The following is a 22,835-nucleotide window of genomic DNA, read 5'->3' as shown; positions in this document are numbered from 1 at the left end:
TCTTGATTGATAACTAGAGATGTCCGATAATGGCTTTTTTGCCGATATTCCGATATTGTCCAACTCTTAATTACCGATTCCGATATCAACCGATACCGATATATACAGTCGTGGAATTAACACATTATTATGCCTACCGTATTTTTCGGAGTATAAGTCGCACCGGCCGAAAATGCATAATAAAGAAGGAAAAAAACATATATAAGTCGCACTGGAGTATAAGTCGCATTTTTTTGGGAAATGTATTTGATAAAAGCCAACACCAAGAATAGACATTTGAAAGGCAATTTAAAATAAATAAAGAATAGTGAACAACAGGCTGAATAAGTGTACGTTATATGAGGCATAAATAACCAACTGAGAATGTGCCTGGTATGTTAATGTAACATATTATGGTAAGAGTCATTCAAATAACTATAACATATAGAACATGCTATACGTTTACCAAACAATCTGTCACTCCTAATCGCTAAATCCCATGAAATCTTATATGTCTAGTCTCTTACGTGAATGAGCTAAATAATATTATTGGATATTTTACGCTAATGTGTTAATAATTTCACACATAAGTCGCTCCTGAGTATAAGTCGCACCCCCGGCCAAACTATGGAAAAAAACTGTGACTTATAGTCCGAAAAATACGGTAACTGTTTTTAGATTGTTTTACTTTATTTTTTATTAAAAAAAATGTTTTTAATTTATTTATCTTATTTTATTTAATTTAAAAAAAAAAAAAGGACCTTATCTTCACTATACCTGGTTGTCCAAATTAGGCATAATAATGTGTTGATTCCACGACTGTATATATCAGTATCGGTTGATATTGGTATCGGTAATTAAGAGTTGGACAATATCGGATATCGGCAAAAAAGCCATTATCGGACCTAGTTGTAATTTGTAATCAATATTTGTATTCTGTGTTTCAAGTTAAAATATACAAATATATATTTCATCAGTGGTTAATTTCTTGTCAAAATAATGACAATTATATTTGTAGGTCAATATAAAATGTGTTATTGGCCCGGGCCTATACACACCGTTATGATGTATCAGGCGATCCGGGAACTTTTTAACTGGAGAATTAATCAATATTTTTATTATGTGTTTCAAGTTAAAATATACAAATATACACTACCGTTCAAAAGTTTGGGGTCACCCAAACAATTTTGTGGAATAGCCTTCATTTCTAAGAACAAGAATAGACTGTCGAGTTTCAGATGAAAGTTCTCTTTTTCTGGCCATTTTGAGCGTTTAATTGACCCCACAAATGTGATGCTCCAGAAACTCAATCTGCTCAAAGGAAGGTCAGTTTTGTAGCTTCTGTAACGAGCTAAACTGTTTTTAGATGTGTGAACATGATTGCACAAGGGTTTTCTAATCATCAATTAGCCTTCTGAGCCAATGAGCAAACACATTGTACCATTAGAACACTGGAGTGATAGTTTCTGGAAATGGGCCTCTATACACCTATGTAGATATTGCACCAAAAACCAGACATTTGCAGCTAGAATAGTCATTTACCACATTAGCAATGTATAGAGTGTATTTCTTTAAAGTTAAGACTAGTTTAAAGTTATGCGGTCCTCTCCAAGGTTTCACATAGTCATTCACATTGACGTCCCACTGGGGTGAGTTTTCCTTGCCCGTATGTGGGCTCTGTACCGAGGATGTCGTTGTGGCTTGTACAGCCCTTTGAGACACTTGTGATTTAGGTCTATATAAATAAACATTGATTGATTGATTGATTGATCTTCATTGAAAAGTACAGTGCTTTTCCTTCAAAAATAAGGACATTTCAATGTGACCCCAAACTTTTGAACGGTAGTGTATATTTCATCAGTGGTTCATTTGTTATCGAAATAATGACGATTGTATTTGCAGGTGAATATAAAATGTGTTATCGGCCCAGGCTTATACACACCGTTATGCTGCATCAGGCGGTCCGGTGACATTTTACTGGAGAATTGCGAGTGATGACCACATTTGACGTGCGTGCGTGTGTGAAAAAAGCCAAGAAGTGTGTTCTGGGCGTGTAGCGCATGTGTTACGTACGCACCTAATTACGTACGAGAAGCCGTAAGAGGGTTGGATTTATTGTGTAGAAGACATTGGAAAGTCAGCGCCCTCTAGGCATTTGAGTCAATATTGCAAACAGCCCCTTTAACTTGCTTAAAATATTTTAGTGTAGATATTAGTACTTTTTGAGCACATTCAACAATACTGCGACGATAATTATACCCACGATAATTTTGGTGGCAGTAACTTTATTTAGGCGTATTATTTATTGTTTTGCTTGTGTATATTGGAGGGTTCCCCACATCCTCCTTAACAGACAGAACCTATTGCATTGCTTTTGGTTGTAATTAGAGATGTCCGATAATATCGGCAGACCGATATTATCGGCCGATAAATGCTTTAAAATGTAATATCGGAAATTATCGGTATCGTTTTTTTTATTATCAGTATCGGTTTTTTAAATTTTAATTTATTTTTTATTTTTATTATTAAATCAACATAAAAAACACAAGATACACTTACAATTAGTGCACCAACCCAAAAAACCTCCCTCCCCATTCACTCATTCACACTCATTCACACAAAAGGGTTGTTTCTTTTTGTTATTAATATTCTGGTTCCTACATTATATATCAATATATATCAATACAGTCTGCAAGGGATACAGTCCGTAAGCACACATGATTGTGCATGCTGCTGGTCCACTAATAGTACTAACCTTTAACAGTTAATTTTACTCATTTTCATTAATTACTAGTTTCTATGTAACTGTTTTTATATTGTTTTACTTTATTTTTTATTCAAGAAAATGTTTTTAATTTATTGATCTTATTTAATTAAATTATTTTTTTTTAAAAAAAGGACCTTATCTTCACCATACCTGGTTGTCCAAATTAGGCATAATAATGTGTTAATTCCACGACTGTATATATCAGTATCGGTTGATATCGGTATCGGTAATTAAGAGTTGGACAATATCGGGATATCGGATATCGGCAAAAAGCCATTATCGGACATCCCTACTGATAACCACACATTGATCAAATTATGGACTGACTACTGTTAGCTTGCTAGCTAGCTTAACTGCTAACATGAAAACAAGAGACATTAACGTATTTCCCCGTTAAGAATCAACATACCCCAATTTAAACTTGGATAAACATGTTACAGGTGTCGGACAGGGAGTAAACTTGCATGACGTCACATAAACCGTTAGCAAATAAAATAAAATAAAAACCTTCTAAATGTTTACAAAATAAAATGGAAGAAGAAAAAACATATTTAAACACACACAAACATATTTCCTTTGCTAAGAAAGTATATTGTGTGGCTTTTTATGGGCTGTTTGCGACTTTTTCGCAGTAAATTTTTTTTTAAAGCAAATCAAAATATAATTACAATCATTACACACCTACACCTGGGCTGATATTCGACACATCAATTAACCGGACGATAAATGTATTTATTTATTTAAAAAAAAAAAAGTATTTATTTTTTTATTTTTTTATTTTTTTTAAACTAAAAGCCAAGAAGTGTGTTCTGGGAGTGTAGCGCATGTGTTACGTACGTACCTAATTACGTACGAGAAGCCGTAAGAGGGTTGGATTTTTTGTGTAGAATACATTGGAAAGTCCACGCCCTCTAAGCATCTGTGTAAATGTTTCAAACAGCCCCTTTAACTTGCTTAAAATATTTTAGTGTACATATTAGTACTTTTTGAGCACATTCAACAATACTGTGACACGATAATTTTCGGTGGTAACAAATTTATTTAGATATTTCATTTATTGTTTTGCTTGTGTATATTGGAGGGTTCCCCACACCCTCCTTAACAGACAGAACAGAACCTATTGTATTGCTTTTGGTTGTCATTTTTTAATCAATGTTTTTATTATGTGTTTTAAGTTAAAATATACAAATATATATTTAATCAGCGGTTAATTTGTTCTCAAAATAATTACAATTATATTTGTAGGTCCAGTGTTTCCCATAAACTGCCAAGATACCTGTGGCGGTGGGGGCGTGGCTATGGGCGTGGTCACCATGACATCATCGAGTAATTTGCATAATTTACTACAATGATATGATTTTCTCTAAAAAGGCTCAAAAATTGTACACTTACTAATTAATAATAACAGTTTTGTTTTAAACGTCCATCCATCCATCCATTTTACAATATAATTACAACACTTTATGTACATATTTATATACAGATTTGAACAATAAGTTATTCACTAAAATATATTTATTAATTGTGGTTCTTACAAAAAATATATCTTATAAAATATAAAAGCTAAAATGTCTCTTAAAGCTCTGCCCCTTTAATTAGTGCATACTAAATAATTTAACTTTAGCCTACTACTACAACCATATTATTTACCAGCAACATAAAGTGAAACAGAGGCAGAGGTGTCCTGCCACAGCCAGTAACAAGTAATCAGAAAACAGTAGTGGTCAAATACAAATAAGGCAACAAGAGAAGTATCCTACACTTCTCTTTTGTAAAGTAAATCTGAACAGCCTATATGGGCATCTACATCAACTATATGATTTGCCTGAGAAGCTGGACAAGACAAAAAAAAAAAAAAAAAAAATTTAGTTTTTTAATTTGTGTCGGACGTAATTCTTTCGTGGCGGGCCGCCACAAATAAATGAATGTGTGGGAAACACTGAGGTCAATATAAAATGTGTTATCGGCCCGGGCCTATACACACCGTTATGATGTATCAGGCGATTCGGGAACATTTTAACTGGAGAATTAATCAATATTTTTATTATGTGTTTCAAGTTAAAATATAAAAATATTATATTTCATCAGTGGTTCATTTGTGGTGGAAATAATGACGATTGTATTTGTATGTGTATATAAAATGTGTTATCGGCCCAGGCTTATACACACCGTTATGCTGTATCAGGCGGTCCGAGGACATTTTACTGGAGAATTGCGAGTGATGACCACATTTGACGTGCGCGTGTGTGTGTGTGAAAAAAGCCAAGAAGTGTGTTCTGGGCGTGTAGCGGTGCGATGGGAAGAATGTGTCTTGATACGCTCTCCTGACTGTCGGGAGGATTCATGTTTCCAGTGTTTGTTGTAAACTTGCCCGCAGTCACATGACATGCGGGTATTGACTCACTCACCAGAGCCAAACTCTGAATCCTGTTGGTGCACCACTTAAAATAGCTCTTTGCTTGCCTTACGTCTCTGCTCTTTACGTCTCATTTTCTTTCCCGTGCCGAGCGCCCACTCGTCGTCCTTCCTTCCTCCCTCCGTGAGGCCTTCCAAAGCCGGAGGGGCCTCCCCACGGCCCGCTCTCATTGGCTCCCGGCGGTCACATGGCCAGGGAGGTGGGGGGGGGGCGGCCCCAGCCCCGCTCTCTGGGTGTTCACATGGAATAACTCCACAGCTGCAGTGGGAAGAGAGCCGGGGCTGGGACAGATACGGAGGCGGCGGGCCAAAAATGGACATGGCTAACCTATTCAAGCATTTCTTTCGTGAGTTCTTAACTTTGCTACTTTTGTTTCTTTGCGTGTTTTCTTCATTGTCGTGTCGTTTGTCATGCGGGCCGAGAATGTGTCCTGTTGGGGGAGAAGGTGTCTGCACACACTGGGTGGATATGCTCTTGCTGCTCAGCTCTAGCCTGTAATTGCCTCAGCAATGCTTCTGTCTCTTGCTTTTAAGTATATATCCACGCCGCAATCCTACTCCCGCTTTTTTTTCCCCTCCCTCCTCGTCCAACCGAGGCAACTTGCCGGACTGCATTGTTGTTTTTGAAGACCCTAGCGCCACTTTTGTTGGGCAATATCTCACGACGCTGCCATTTCTTTGATGCTGGCTCATTCTGGGCGCCCCCCCTGCTTATGTAGAACAGTGCGGTCATTGTTGGGGAAGAGGGATGGGGTGTACGTGTATTGATGGCACCCATCTCTTGCACCTTATCAGAGGAATGTCATTGGCGGCCTGTTGATCTTTTCCAGCCTGGCTGACACACTCTAATCTCCAGCTGGTTCCTACACACGTTCTATGGACCCCTTGTTGTGTCCAGAGAAGCTACAGCGGGGGAAGCGTAGAGATAAGCCTTTTTTTTGGGGGGGGTTTTCGGAGAAGTCCTCCCTCCTTGTGTTTTCCTGTTTCTCAGCCTCCCCCAGCAAGCGGAAACTCTAATTTGAGCCACATTTCTAGCCCGGCTGGCCAGAGAGGAAGTGAGAAGTCGGAAGGAAGTTGAATCATTGCGCAGGCTTCTGTCTGTTTTGGACGTTCCTTCTCCTCCTGCTTCTTCACTTCACCGCTGGCTTCTTCTTATTTTCTTACCATTATGTTCATCCTTTTTCTGGCCTCAATGTAACTCTTCTCCTTATCGTCGCTCAAGCGGTTGTAATAAACAGTTGAGGGTTTCTCCTGGCTCAAATTGAGGCAGATGGTGGCGCTATCCTGACCATGCGCCAGAATTTTAACGCGAAAAAATGGTAGTTTTTTCTTCAATTTACAGTAACATGCTGTAAAGAACATTTATTGCCATTGTAGGGGTGTAACGGTACACAAAAATTTCGGTTCGGTACGTACCTCGGTTTAGAGTTCACGGTTCGGTTCATTTTCGGCACAGTAAGAAAACAACAAAATATACATTTTTGGGTTATTTATAGGGATGATGTTTGATAAGGAATTATCGAGTTCGAGCCTATTATCGAATCCTCTTATCGAACCGATTCCTTATCGATTCTCTTATCGAGTCCAGATAGGTTGTTGTATATGGAAAAAAACACAATATTTGGTTTAACAAAAGCTCACTTTTATTATATAAGAAAAAAATAAAATCTAATAAATAAATAAATATTGACTGTTACCCACCTAAAAAAATGAAATAAAATAAATAAATATTGACAGTTGTTACCCAAAGTATATTAAGTGGGATTTTTCAGAGAAACAAATATATACAGTAACACAAAAACAAGCTGTCTCTGTGATCACTACAGGTGTATAAATAATAATATAGTGTTAAATAAAATCAGTCCCTTGGGCACAAAACTGAAAATAATACAGCTCTCCAAAAAGTGCACTTCTGCTGCTATTTGACATAACTGTTTGTTATGATGCTTTGACATTTTTGCACTTTCTCTATTGAAAGAAAATTCTATGAAGAGAAAAGTTGTTTGCAAATGTGGTTACAATGCTAAAAAAATGAAAAGTTAAAGCTAAAAAAAAGAAATACACTTTATTGAGTTAACATTATTTCTTTATAGGGGGAAAAATGTTATGAGCGAGAGAATATAACAACTACACTACCCAGCATGCAACGGGAGTTACGAGCATGCGCGGTAGCCCCGAAAAGTGTTGCATGTTGCCACGCTGTGAAAGTAAACGTCAAGAACTCAGCCAACACGCCTCGTCTGCATTATTTATAATTAGACAGACAACACATCTACAATGTGATTTTGTTTTGTTTACAAGGAAAGAAAAACAAAAGTTAAAAAAGGGAGATATGTTTTATATATATGTATGTGCTGCGGTTGTTTTAAGAACGTTGCGACAGCTGCCGTGAAGGAGGTGCGTTGCTAGCCTGGTTGCTATGTTTCCGGTTGGTGGTAAAAGTGTTCGTCATGTGTTTTACTCTGCTAAAATCTCTCAGTAAAGTTATTCGATGGATTATAGCTTTTGTTTTGAACTTTATTACACCTTGGAGTGCTTTTTCCCGTCCATTGTTTTCCTGCTTTCGCTATCTGCGCCTAATGACTGAGCTACGTGACGTCAATTCTTGTGATGTCCCACGGAGCATTTCTGGTCGGGACGGGATTCGAATAAAGAATCAACTCTTTTCCTTTACTATAGTGGTCTCGATAACGGGTACCGGTTCTCAAAAAGGGATTAGAGTCCGAGGACTCGGTTCTTTTCTTATCAAACAACCGGGAAAACCGGTTTCGAGTATCATCCCTAGTTATTTATTTACCAAATTTGCAAAATCTTCCACCAAAAATATTTTTCTTAGTGGAATATTTGATGTGAAGTAATCGGAACCTTGGATAGGTCAATAATTCATAATAACATTGATTTTGATTCAATATTATGTTTTGAGCAATGACAGTTTGAAAAAAAACAAAAACAGTTTTGTTTTATTAGTCAACATTGCAACTTTTTCTAAATTACATTTAACCTTTAAAGGCCTACAACGGTGCTGCTTTTGTTTTGAAAATCGTTATTTGTATTACTTCCGTGTGGACGTATGCGTGTGCGTGATTGTGAGTGAATGTGAACAGCTGCAATCACAAATTACAAAATAAAGTTGAAAAAACATCTATGTCGTGCGCTCAATACAACTGTGCTGCTTTCATTTTGAAAAGTATTACTTATGGGCGTGTGTCCGTGTGTAACCTGTGAGTGAAGGTGCACATGCAGCGACAAGTGATGCACGGTTTACACTCGAGACGCTAAAAAGAGAAAAGTTGATGAAGAATGGCGTGTTTCCAAAAAGACAGGGACTGCAAAGCAACGTTCCCTCTAAGGTGCGTGCCTGCGCAATTGCGCACTGTTCAAGCGTCCGCTGCGCGCAGCAAATATATGCCGTGCACCAAATCAAATCCCATCTGAATTCTAAACAAAATAAACATATTTATTCTATGTAATTTTGCAATGCAACTTTGAGTGACAGTGACAACAAGCGGCCCTAACGGTGTTCGTCAACACCGTTCAATTGAACACCGTTCAATTATTGTAACGTCTATCGAGATGCTTCGAGGACGGGAATTATATCGATCACTTTATTGAGCAAAACTGTTTATATTCGGCCATAACCACAACAAAAACATGAGTTTTCACACTTCTATCTCGAAAAACTAGTCATTTTCTGCCGTACAAACCAGGCCAAAACCAACTTGTCGTCTGTCACCAACACGCATAGCACTAAACCACTGGTGCGTTTATGGCCACACAAAAAGTCGGACAACTCAAACACCACACAAAGTTACACTATGACTCCTCAGTCATACGTGTGCTTATTTTACTGTCATTTATTATTAATGTTAATTTATTTATATTAGTCATATTACTATTATTATTAATTATTATTATTATTTATCTTACGGTATATATCAAAAATAATATTGAGCAAAATTTAATTGAAATATTGTCGATGTGGCCCTCCAGCAGTGCTCGGGTTGCTCATGCGGCCCCCGGTAAAAATTAATTGCCCACCCCTGCTTTAGGAGCTCCGTAGAAACCAATATAAAAACAATATAAAATACATATGATTAAAAACGATTTTAAAGGGTAAAACCAATTAAAACAGTGAATAGAAATCAAAATTTGAAAAACACAGAAGACAACAGAGGACCACACAACTCACGTAGTGTTAAAGGCCTACTGAAAGCCACTACTACCGACCACGCAGTCTGATAGTTTATATATCAATGATACAATCTTAACATTGCAACACATGCCAATACGGCCGGGTTAACTTATAAAGCGCAATTTTAAATTTCCCGCTAAACTTCCGGTTGAAAACGCCTTTGGATGATGACGTATGCGCGTGACGTAGCCAGTGAAACAGAAGTATCGGTACCCCATTGAATCCGATACAAAATAGCTCTGTTTTCATCTCATAATTCCACAGTATTCTGGACATCTGTGTTGGTGAATCTTTTGCAATTTGTTTAATGAACAATGGAGACTGCAAAGAAGAAAGTTGTAGGTGGGATCGGTGTATTAGCGGCGGCCTACAGCAACACAACCAGGAAGACAGAGATGGATAGCAGACGCATTAGCCGCCGAACTCACCTTAACTTCCTCCATCTCGCCGACCGCATCTGTGATCGGGTGAAGTCCTTCGTCGCACCGTCGCTCGCTGGAACGCAGGTGAGCACGGGTGTTGATGAGCAAATGAGGGCTGGCTGGCATAGGTGGATAGCTAATGTTTTTAGCATAGCTCTGTGAGGTACGGTTGCTAAGTTAGCTTCAATGGCGTCGTTAGCAACAACATTGTTAGCCTTCGCCAGGCTGGAAAGCATTAACCGTGTATTTACATGTCCCTGGTTTAATAGTATTGTTGATCTTCTGTCTATCCTTCCAGTCAGGGATTTATTTATTTTGTTTCTATATGCAGTTAAGCACGATGCTATCACGTTAGCTCCGTAGCTAAAGTGTTTCGCCGATGTATTGTCGTGAAGATAAAAGTCACTGTGAATGTCCATTTCGCGTTCTCAACTCTCATTTTCAAGAGGATATAGTATCCGAGGTGGTTTAAAATACAAATCCGTGATCCACAATAGAAAAAGGAGAGAGTGTGGAATCCAATGAGCCAGCTTGTACCTAAGTTACGGTCAGAGCGAAAAAAGATACGTCCTGCACTGCACTCTAGTCCTTCACCTTCACGTTCCTCATCCACGAATCTTTCATCCTCGCTGAAATTAATGGGGTAATCGTCGCTTTCTCTGTCCGAATCGCTCTAACTGCATTGTAAACGATAGGAAAATGTGAGGAGCTGTTCAATTGACTACGTCACGCTACTTCCGGTAGGGGCAAGGCTTTTTTTTAATCAGATACCAAAAGTTGCGATCTTTATCGTCGTTCTCTACTAAATCCTTTCAGCAAAAATATGGCAATATCGCGAAATGATCAAGTATGACACACAGAATAGATCTGCTATCCCCGTTTAAATAAAAAAAAATAATTTCAGTAGGCCTTTAAGCTTTTTTATTTCACTTTTGTTATGTTTCTGTTTATTTTAATAGTATTTTTAGAATGTGCCGTGGGCCTTTAAAACATGAGCTGTGGGCCGCAAATGGCCTCCGGGTCACACTTTTGACACCCTTGCTATAGATAATAAATTAAATGTGATAAATCTATGGATAAAAAGCAGAGCCTGGCGACGCATGCGCGTTTATCATAACTCTCTCTCTCTCTCTGTCTCTGCCCCTCCCTCACCAATGCTGCTGCGCGCACAATTTGTTTTGTTTTTAACCCCTTCTTAACCCTGAACGTACATTGAAAATACACGCAACTCTAACTCAAAATGCCGGACATTTGAGGCATTTAAGAAACTCCGCCCTGACAGCTCCGCAAAAGAGGACATGTCCGGTGAAAAGAGGACGTATGGCAGGGGTCACCAACGTGGTGCCCGCGGGCACCAGGTCGCCCGTAAGGACCAGATGAGTCGCCCGCGGGCCTGTTCTAAAAAAAAAAAAAAAAAAAAAATTAAAAAAAAATAAAAATTTTTTTTTATTTTTTATTTTTTATTTTTAAATTAAATCTACATAGAAAAAACACAATATACACTTTCAATCAGTGCATCAACCCAAACAACCTCCCCCATGCACACTCATCCACACCCACTCACACAAAAGGGGTTATTTCTTTCTGCTACCAATATTCTGGTTCTCACACAGTCCCTGAACACAACATAGACAACACATCTGCAAGGGACACAGTCCCTGAAGCACACATGATTGTATAGGCTGCTGGTCCACTAAAATTGTCATTAATTACTATTTTTTATGTAATTATTTTTATATTGTTTTACTTTCTTTTTTATCCAAGAAAATGTTTTTTATTTATTTATCTTATTTTATTTTATTTTCTAAAAAAGGGCCTTATCTTCAACAGACCAGGTTGTCAATGAAATTAGATTTTTTTAAAGGGTTTTTTAAACCAGGCCCAGTCCAGATAATGTCCAAGTCGGACTCAGCAACACACACCTTCATTCATGTACACAGAAAAAAATTAGGGAACACAACAGATTGCATATAATTTATAAACAAAATTACATTTTCAAAATAAACATTTATGTACAGTCCAGATTATGTCCAGGTCACTCAAATGAGGGAACACAACAACAGATATCATATAATCTATAAACATAATTATACTTTCAAAATAAGCCTTTGAGGACTTCTCATCTTTTTTTAAAATGTTTTTTGGCATCATTATCGTTTTCAACCATGTAACTTTCTAAAATTAGAAAATACTGAATAAATGTTTTAAAGAGAGTAATACTAAGTGAATATCTGTTTTTGGCCTTAAAAATAAACCTTTTACTGAGTACTATAATTAAATTGACTAAATCATGATTGTCAATGAACTCTCCTAAAATAACAGAAACCACATTAAGCTTCATAAACAAACCAATCCTTAAACATATTTTTTCAACTTCCACCCAAAACAAAGACACAATATGACAATACCAAAACAAATGCAGGGTGGATTCAGGCTCCTGACAACAAAATCGGCAATCATCTGACTCTGTCATATTCCATAATTTTAACATTTTCCCTGTGGGTAAGAAGTTATAAATAATTTTAATTTGAAAATAACGATTTTGCACATCGATAGTGGTTTTATAGATTAGTTTGAATATGGCATCCCATGGCAACGGGCAGTCAAAAAAGTCCTCCCATTTTCCATTTGTGTTGTATGAGGCAGCCTTCAAAGATTTCTTTATTAAATAAAAAATATATATTTTTCTATTTATTTTAGTTCCTTTTTGCCAACTAGAATTTCTTATTAGAGGTTTACAAACTAATAATTTAGTAGTTCCATAATTAATTATTTGTTTCCATCTTTTCCCAATTACTCCAGTTAGTTGATAAAATGAAAAGCTTGAGCAAGCATCACCATACATAGCTCTAAATTCATCATACTTCATAATTTTACCATTCTCATTGATAATATCATTGACAAAAATGATTCCTCTTTCAAACATATTTTTCCAAAAGAAAGGCTTTCCATCTATTACAATATTAGAGTTCATCCATATTAACTGCTGCAAAATATTGTCTCTTTTTTCTGGCACATAAAATTGAAAACACCACTATGAGTGGATTGTTTCCCAGCAGACTCTCTGGGAGGGGATCACTTGTAAAAAAGGATACAATTTCTTTTGATACAGTACATGTTTTTTGTCCAACAGGACATTTGTGTACCACTCAATGTTTAAATACATCTTTGGAACAATTGATGCTTTTAAAGACAGACACATAGCTTCAAGGTTGAGAAGTTTCAGGCCCCCATATTCATACTCTTTGTACAAAACCTTTCTTTTAATCTTTTCTGGTTTGCCGTTCCAGACAAAATCGAAGACCCTCCGCTCATAAATCTTAAAAAAGTTTTGTGATGGAGCTGGTAATGACAAAAAGTAATAAATACATTGAGGAATAATTAACAAGTTGGCAATAGACATTTTACCATACAAGGTTAGGGATTTCCCTTTCCATAATTGCATACTTTTGTCCAGCTTTCTTAGTCGATTATCATAATTTACTGAGCCTAGATCTTCCAGATTTTCTGGGACAACAACACCAAGTATGTTAACTGGTCCATCTGTCCACAAAACAGTCACTTTGCATTCCATTCGAAAGGACGTTCCCTTTAGATTTCCGATCCTTAACATTTTACATTTATCATAATTAAGCTTAAGGCCAGATTGCTGTGAAAATATGTCCAAAAGATTAAGAAGGTTCCGCAAACAATGAGGACAAATCTTATCTTTGTGAATCAGCCTTTTCTGACATGAACTTCATCAAGAACAAACACAGAACACGCCTCACTGATGCACATCTGCAAGACTCACTCAGAGTTGCAGTGTCAAGTTACACACCAGAGTACAACACACTAGTTAACAGCATGCAATGCCAGGCTTCCCACTAACTGACAAATAAACAGATAACAGATTTGGTGTCCAGTTCAAAGTGTGACATGATTTAAAAATTTGAGAGTTTACTTTTGTATTTTACATGAGTTATTATTTGTACAAACATGGTGCAAAGTAATTCATGATTTGTTAAAAAATGTTAGTGGCTAGCTAGTTAAAATGGGATATTGTGATTTCACAAGACTGTCTTAGAAGTGATCATTTGAAAATGTTCAATTTGAAAAATGTGCACTTAGAGAAAATATAAAAATAAAGTGTTGCATATTGGTATTTATCTGTTTCTATATATATTTATTGTGAGACATCATTAAGATGATCAGTGTTTCCACAAAGATAAATATCATTAATTATTAATATTAACAGAGTTAAAGGTAAATTGAGCAAATTGGCTACTTCTGGCAATTTATTTAAGTGTGTATCTAACTGGTAGCCCTTCGCATTAATCAGTACCCAAGAAGTAGCCCTTGGTTTCAAAAAGGTTGGTGACCCCTGACGTATGGTCAGTCTATCGTGGCCCGTTAGCTGCTAGCATGCCGTGTGTTGTGCCTCGGTGTGCATTGTTTACACAACGTGCGGTACGCTACTTAATATGTCCGTGTGGAAACTCGTTCGATACACCTCCAAACCGAACCGGAACCCCCATACCGAAACGGTTCAATACAAATACACGTACCGTTACACCCCTAGTAGTTTGCTATAAAATCATAAGTCAAGTAGATATTAAAGTATTTGTTTTTATTTAGACAAAAAATGTTTGGAAAGTATGATAACATACTGTAATATTTGTTGCAATAAAGGATACTATTAAACATGAAAAGGCATGCAATTTCAAGCAGTACATATATTTTTTCTGTCAAAATGAAAAAGATCCTTTACATTTAGTGAGAAAATATGAAGTACTTTATTGACACATATCATTTCCAGGTGTTGGCGGGCCAGATAAAATGATGCCGCGGGGCAGATCTGACACCTGTGGCCCAAGTGCTTGCATAAGAGAATGATGGGCTCATAGCTTGTGTGGTGGGGCCATTTTTGCTTGAGACACTCATAGAAGATTTTGAAGCAGCCTTCAAGCGCTGTGTGGACAAAAATGTCCACTTGTTGTCACCACCAGGAATTATTACATTTTAACTGCCTGTTACGTTCATTTCTCTGCTCTGTTTCACCTACACCAGGGGTCACCAACCTTTTTGAAACCAAGAGCTACTTCTTGGGTACTGATTAATGCGAAGGGCTACCAGTTTGATACACACTTAAATAAATTGCCAGAAATAGCCAATTTGCTCAATTTACCTTTAACTCTTATGTTATTATTAATAATTAATGATATTTACACTTAATTGAATGGTTTAAAAGAGGACAAAACACAAAAAAAATGACAATTAAATTTTGAAACATTGTTTATCTTCAATTTCGACTCTTTAAAATTCAAAATTCAACCGAAAAAAAGAAGAGAAAAACTAGCTAATTCGAATCTTTTTGAAAAAAATTAAAAAAACAATTTATGGAACATCATTAGTAATTTTTCCTGATTAAGATTAATTTTAGAATTTTGATGACATATTTTAAATAGGTTAAAATCCAATCTACACTTTGTTAGAATATATAACAAATTGGACCAAGCTATATTTCTAACAAAGACAAATCATTATTTCTTCTAGATTTTCCAGAACAAAAATTTTAAAATAAATTCAAAAGACTTTGAAATAAGATTTAAATTTGATTCTACAGATTTTCTAGATTTGCCAGAATAATTTTTTTGAATTTTAATCATAATAAGTTTGACGAAATATTTCACAAATATTCTTCGTCGAAAAAACAGAAGCTAAAATGAATAATTAAATTAAAATGTATTTATTATTCTTTACAATAAAAAAAATAAATTTACTTGAACATTGATTTAAATTGTCAGGAAAGAAGAGGAAGGAATTTAAAAGGTAAAAAGGTATATGTGTTTAAAAATCCTAAAATCATTTTTAAGGTTGTATTTTTTCTCTAAAATTGTCTTTCTGAAAGTTATAAGAAGCAAAGTAAAAAAAATAATGAATTTATTTAAACAAGTGAAGACCAAGTCTTTAAAACATTTTCTTGAGTTTTCAAATTCTATTTGAGTTTTGTCTCTCTTAGAATTAAAAATGTCGGGCAAAGTGAGACCAGCTTGCTAGTAAATAAATAAAATTTAAAAAATAGAGGCAGCTCACTGGTAAGTGCTGCTATTTGAGCTATTTTTAGAACAGGCCAGCGGGCTACTCATCTGGTCCTTACGGGCTACCTGGTGCCTGCGGGCACCGCGTTGGTGACCCCTGACCTACACTCTTGACTTTCCTCCTCGCGAGATCGCTTTTTAAAGTAGTGGCTGATTTTGCCTGCCATATCTGCAACGCTAAAAAACATCGTCACTCTGACACGGAGGAAACTTTAAAAAAAATAAACACGACATGCTTTCTTTTAGTTGACCTTGTACCAGTCAATCATGAAACTACCGGATCCTATGCAAACTTCTAATACATTCTTCAATCAATCCATCTATTATAATTTGTCCGAAAAGGTTGGAAACAAAGCTAACACTACTAGCTGTGTTCACTTACCAGAGACAAAATGTTCACAGCACAGTCTGGAGTGTTCTGTAGGAGTCCAGTGATCCCTCCATATCATGCTGCGTATGGCAGTAATCCACTTGTTACGTACGGTGTTGTGACAAAATGTGATTACCCGCCAAAAATGAATTTCCTTGGCGGGAGCGCGCACTGCTCGCTAAACCTGCATTGCTTGGCTTCGTCAGTCCACAGCGGATTGCTAGATGTAAGACAAACACTTTATCTTTGTGGTTATTGTAACGCTACGTGTTTGACATTATTTAAGACTTTATCGTGTCCGTAAAATGACAGTTTGCCTTTTCTGTGGCATTAATGCGATTTAGAGGACTGTTGTTAGTCCCATGTTGATGTGATAAAACCTCTTTCTTGTTTGGAAGATACACACAATTGTAACTGTTATTTCTTCCTTGCACATAATACATACTTATAAAGTGTTTGGATGTATTCATTTATGTACAATGTTCATTAAATGGAATATTGCCTGACAAAAAGTGATTCAACGTAATATTTTGATATTTACACATCGCATATTTACACACGCGCATTTTGCCACAATACCCTTATGAGCATTACATATATCAACATCAAGTACCTACTGTACTGTTTACTCGTTAAAATACTCTTTACAAAGCTAAAAACTATCCAAATGGCCACTTTGCTGCTGCCAAAAATGTATTTACAGTAATATTTTGATACTGACACATCTTATCTCTGCATATTCTTCTAGAATACCCTCATGACAATTACATATATTAAAATCAAGTACCTACTGTACTGTTTACTTGTTGAAATAGAACTAAAAACTACCCAAATGGCCACTTTGCTGCTGCCAAAAATGATTCCAGATTATATTAATAATAATAACAAAATATCAAAGCACTTCTCTAAAACCGTATTAAAGTACAAGTTGATTTTGATATATGTAATGCTCATAAGGTATTGTAGTAAAATATGCGTGTGTAAATATCAAAATATTACGTTGAATCACTTTTTATTAGGCGATATTACGTTTATTGAACATTCTACATAAATGAATGCATCCAAACACTTTATAAATATGTATTATGTGCAGGAAGAAATAACAGTTACAATTGTATGCATCTTCCAAACAAGAAAGAGGTTTTATCACATCAACATGGGACTAACAACAGTCCTTTAAATCTCATTAATACCACAGAAAAGGCAAACTGTCATTTTCTGGACACGTCTTAAATAATGTCAAACACATCACGTTTCAATACCCACGAAGATGAAGTGTTTGTTTTACACCTAGTAATCCGCTGTGGACTGACGAAGCCAAGCAATGCAGGTTTAGCGAGCAGTGCGCGCTCCCGCCAAGGAAATCAATGTTTGGCAGGCATTCACATTTTGGCACAACACCGTACGTAACAAGTGGATTTCTACCATACGGAGGGATCACTGGACTCCTACAGAACACTCCAGACTGTGCTGTGAACATTTTGTCTCTGGTAAGTGAACACAGCTAGTAGTGTTAGCTTCGTTTCCACCCTTTTCTGACTAACTATAATTGATGGATTGATTTATTAGAAGTTTGCATAGGATCAGGTAGAGTTTCATGATTGACTGGTACAAGGTGAACTAAACGGAGTTACCCCAAGAAAGCATTACAAGTGTCGTGTTTATTTAAAACAAAGTTTCCTCCGTGTCAGAGTAACGTTTATGTTTATGTTCCAACACGTAGCGTTACAATAACCACGAAGATAAAGTGTTTGTCTCACACGTAGCAATCCGCTGTGGACAGACCTAGCCAAGCAAGGCAGGTTTAGCGAGCGGTGGGCGCTCCCGCCAAGGAAATCCATTTTTGGCTGGCATTCACATTTTGGCGCAACGCCAGCGGGAAACAACACGATTTGATCTGTTTCTTCCTCGGTAGTTGCTTCAGGTCTTCCCGGTGCACTGCTGTCGATATAGCGCCTCTACGGTGGCGCAACGCTGCAACTGCAGTTAAAATACTTGGCTGCCGCAGAGGGACATGGATCGCTCAATCGCACGGGACGGCGTGGCGTGGTTGGGAGACTGGCCGTGCCAGCGATCCCCAGCTTCTACCAACCTAGTCACGTCCGTTGTGTCCTTGAGCAAGACACCTCACCCTTGCTCCTGGTGAGTCGTGGTTAGCGCCTTGCATGGCAGCTTCCGCCATCAAAGTGTGAATGTGGAAATAGTGTCAAAACGCTTTGAGTGCCTTGAAGGTAGAAAAGTGCTATACAAGTCGATCAATCAATGTTTACTTTTATAGCCCTAAATCACGAGTGTCTCAAAGGGCTGCACAAGCCACAACGACATCCTCGACTAAGATCCCACATCAGGGCAAGGGAAAACTCAACCCAATGGGACAATGAGAAACCTTGGAGAGGACCGCAGATGTGGGCGACCGGTGCAATGGACGTCGAGTGGATCTAACATAATATTGTGAGAGTCCAGTTCATAGTGGATCTAACATAATATTGTGAGAGTCCAGTCCATAGTGGATCTAACATAATAGTGTAAGAGTCCAGTCCAGAGTGGATCTAGCATAATATTGTAAGAGTCCAGTCCATAGTGGATCTAACATAATATTGTGAGAGTCCAGTCCATAGTGGATCTAACATAATATTGTGAGAGTCCAGTCCATAGTGGATCTAACATAATAGTGTAAGAGTCCAGTCCAGAGTGGATCTAGCATAATATTGTAAGAGTCCAGTCCATAGTGGATCTAACATAATAGTGTGAGAGACAAGTCCATAGTGGATCTAACATAATAGTGTGAGAGTCCAGTCCATAGTGGATCTAACATAATATTGTGAGAGTCCAGTCCATAGTGGATCTAACATAATAGTGTGAGAGTCCAGTCCATAGTGGATCTAACATAATAGTGTGAGAGTCCAGTCCATAGTGGATCTAACATAATAGTGTGAGAATCCAGTCCATAGTGGATCTAACATAATAGTGTGAGAGTCCAGTCCATAGTGGATCTAACATAATAGTGTGAGAGTCCAGTCCATAGTGGATCTAGCATAATAGTGTGAGAGTCCAGTCCATAGTGGATCTAACATAATAGTGTGAGAGTCCAGTCCATAGTGGATCTAACATAATAGTGTGAGAGTCCAGTCCATAGTGGATCTAACATAATAGTGTGAGAGTCCAGTCCATAGTGGATCTAACATAATAGTGTGAGAGTCCAGTCCATAGTGGATCTAGCATAATATTGTGAGAGTCCAGTCCATAGTGGATCTAGCATAATATTGTGAGAGTTCAGTCCATAGTGGATCTAACATAATAGTGTGAGAGTCCTGTCCATAGTGGATCTAACATAATAGTGAGAGTCCAGTCCATAGTGGAGCTAACATAATAGTGACAGTCCAGTCCGTAGTGGATCTAACATAATATTGTGAGAGTCCAGTCCATAGTGGATCTAACATAATAGTGTGAGAGTCCAGTCCACAGTGGATCTAACATAATAGTGAGAGAGTCCAGTCCATAGTGGATCTAACATAATATTGTGAGAGTCCAGTCCATAGTGGATCTAACATAATAGTGTGAGAGTCCAGTCCACAGTGGATCTAACATAATAGTGAGAGAGTCCAGTCCATAGTGGATCTAACATAATATTGTGAGAGTCCAGTCCATAGTGGATCTAACATAATAGTGTGAGAGTCCAGTCCATAGTGGATCTAACATAATAGTGAGAGAGTCCAGTCCATAGTGGATCTAACATATTATTGTGAGAGTTCAGTCCATAGTGGATCTAACATAATATTGTGAGAGTTCAGTCCATAGTGGATCTAACCTAATATTGTGAGAGTCCAGTCCATAGTGGATCTAACATAATAGTGTGAGAGTCCAGTCCATAGTGGATCTAACATAATAGTGAGAGAGTCCAGTCCATAGTGGATCTAACATAATAGTGAGAGAGTCCAGTCCATAGTGGATCTAGCATAATAGTGAGAGTCCAGTCCATAGTGGGGTCAGCAGGAGACCATCCCGAGCGGAGACAGGCGAGCGGTCCACCCTGACTTTGGACAGCCAGCGCTTCATCCGTGGCCACCGAACCTGTGCCACCCCCCTCCACGAAGGAGAGGGGGCAGTGCAGAAAAGAAACGGCAGATCAACTGGTCTAAATGTGGGGTCTATTTAAAGGCTAGAGTATACAAATGAGTTTTAAGATGGGACTTAAATGCTTCTACTGAGGTAGCACCTCTAACTATAGAACCCATTTACCATTTACCATTCAATCAACACAGCCGGAGCTTTACGGTTGGGGGCGGCACAAAATTAGGTGGAGGCGGACGCCACGCAATTTAGAACGTAGGAAAACCCCTGCAGAGGAGCCAAATCCTGGGTCACATTGTCAGCTACCATTTTTTCCGGACTATAGAGCGCACGGGTATATAAGCCGCACCCACTGAATTTTAGGGAAATAAATACATTTTCCAAATAATAGCCGCACCGGTGGCACAGGGGTTCGTGCATGTGCCTCACAATACGAAGGACCTGAGGAGTCCTGAGTTCAATCCCGGGCTCGGGATCTTTCTGTGTGGAGTTTGCATGTTCTCCCCGTGACTGCGTGGGTTCCCTCCGGGTACTCCGGCTTCCTCCCACCTCCAAAGACATGCACCTGGGGATAGGCCCCTCCCACCTCCAAAGACATGCACCAGGGGATAGGCCCCTCCCACCTCCAAAGACATGCTCCTGGGGATAGGTTGATTGGCAACACTAAATGGTCCCCAGTGTGTGAATGTGAGTGTGAATGTTGTCTGTCTATCTGTGTTGGACCTGCGATGAGGTGGCGACTTGTCCAAGGTGTACCCCGCCTTCCGCCCGAATGCAGCTGAGATAGGCTCCAGCCCCCCCCCCCAAAGGGACAAGCAGTAGAAAATGGATGGAATAGCCGCACCGGACAATGTTGCAAATACATACATTGTGAAATGAGTTATTTACACAGAAATATTTATTTACATACCGTAATTGTCTCCAAGACGGCAGTAAAACGGCTGATCAAACAAAACAGAAGTCATGGTCATGGACCCTCTAGCTGCGCAAGCTAGCTCTCCAATCAGCTAAACAGACTCAGTAACTCCGCTGTGACGTTTTGGTGAATTTACGAAACTGAAACACTACAAATAGAATGCCATTGTAAGTTAATCATACTAACACAGACACTCGTAAGCCTGTTAGCATATCAGCTAATGCTATAATTCAGCCATATCTCCCATCCCTGCTCATCTGCTGCTGTCAGAATCACACAAAAACCAAAAGGAGTTCTTCGGGCCTGACGGCGGCCCGCTTTCATGTGTCAGAGCACTCCGGTTGAAAAAGTTTTTTCGCATTTACTGCTCAGCCGTCAGCCAGTCGTGTTTGTAGCTCCAGCCCGGAGATGGCTTTTTTCTTGTGTGTGTGAAGGAGACATCAAACTATACCCCCTGAAGAACACGCTGGAGGAAAAACTGTCACATTGTGCACAGTTGAGGCAGGTGTTCGCAAAGAGTTTATTACATTGTGTCCTCCAGGCTCCGGCAGACAGCCTGACGCGGGGTGTTGTCGTCCGCAGAGGAAGAGCCCTGGAATGAAGGGAAGCTGAGGGTCGAGAGGGCCTGGGGCGGACAATGGACAAGCAGTCAGCAGAGGCAGGCCGGAGTTTAAAAACCAAACCAGTTCCTGTGTGCTCACCCGACAACACTGCCCCTCGGCACGTTCGCCTCCTCGTGCCGTGCACACCTCATCTGTAAACACTCTTTTGTTGCTGCTCATTAACGCACCAGTTGGTCATTGCTTCCCTTCCCAGCATGGCCCCTCCGGGAAATGCTCAGGAAAAAGCATGTGATGTCGGAGTCTCTCTTCTTTCGTCCTGTTTTAGCTCGCAGCACAGAAGTGTTGCGGTTTGTGAAGGAGTATCCTTCAAAGTTCACAAGAAGTTATTTCTCCTTTAGGGTAGTAAAGTATAAAGTACTTGGTACTATACTGCCTTTGATATATACCTGTACTTTTTTATTTATTTATGGACACGATGGCACGCCGTGGTGACATCGCTGGTAATACGAGCAGAGGCACATGCGAGTCAACACACGCACAGAACACTTACAAGCGGAAACGATGCCTCCGTATTTTGGCTTGAAAACTAACAAAGGTGAGGCTATAAGTGTGGCTCTGCAGGCTAGCAGCTACCGTCTGTCCACAGTGTTTTAGCTGCTTCTAAATCACTAATCCTCGCCTCCGTGGCGACTAATAAAGTAAGTTTCTTACAAGTGCCATCCCTGTAAACATGCTTCACTACACACCGTAGGAGGGTACAATAGCTCACCGCTAACAACAAGCTTGTGCTCCTGCATGTAAACAAATGGGTCTATGCAAGAGCCGTATAAAGTCGATACTACAATGATTACATTGATATTTTTTATGATCACAAAGTCTTTCGTCGATTTTTTCTTGTTTATAAACTCATAATGATAATTATAAACTTGAATTATGACCAATGTATGATCCTGTAACTACCATATTTTCCAGACTATAAAGCGCACCGCTATATACCGTATTTTTCGGAGTATAAGTCGCACCGGAGTATAAGTCGCACCTGCAGAAAATGCACAATAAA

General features: G+C 38.6%; 1 protein-coding gene across 2 annotated transcripts in view; it reads left to right on the top strand.

Annotated features, from left to right (window-relative positions):
* nck1b (NCK adaptor protein 1b) overlaps positions 1-22,835 on the top strand; it is a 103,175-nt gene that overhangs the window by 57,483 nt on the left and 22,857 nt on the right. The window contains exon 1 of one of the 2 annotated variants that reach the window (XM_062020656.1): positions 5,417-5,508. The exons of the other annotated variant lie outside the window; for it this stretch is intronic. Within the exon in view, the coding sequence (XP_061876640.1) occupies positions 5,475-5,508 (34 nt within the window). The 5' untranslated portion in view covers positions 5,417-5,474. Of the gene's footprint in view, positions 1-5,416; positions 5,509-22,835 lie in introns of those variants that run through there. 2 annotated transcript variants of the gene reach the window in all.

The sequence above is a fragment of the Entelurus aequoreus genome, linkage group LG15 (assembly GCF_033978785.1).
Source record: "Entelurus aequoreus isolate RoL-2023_Sb linkage group LG15, RoL_Eaeq_v1.1, whole genome shotgun sequence".
NCBI classification, from domain to species: Eukaryota; Metazoa; Chordata; class Actinopteri; order Syngnathiformes; family Syngnathidae; genus Entelurus; species Entelurus aequoreus.
The sequence above is the reverse complement of the archived record's forward strand: the minus strand, read 5'-3'. Positions and strand labels throughout refer to the sequence as shown.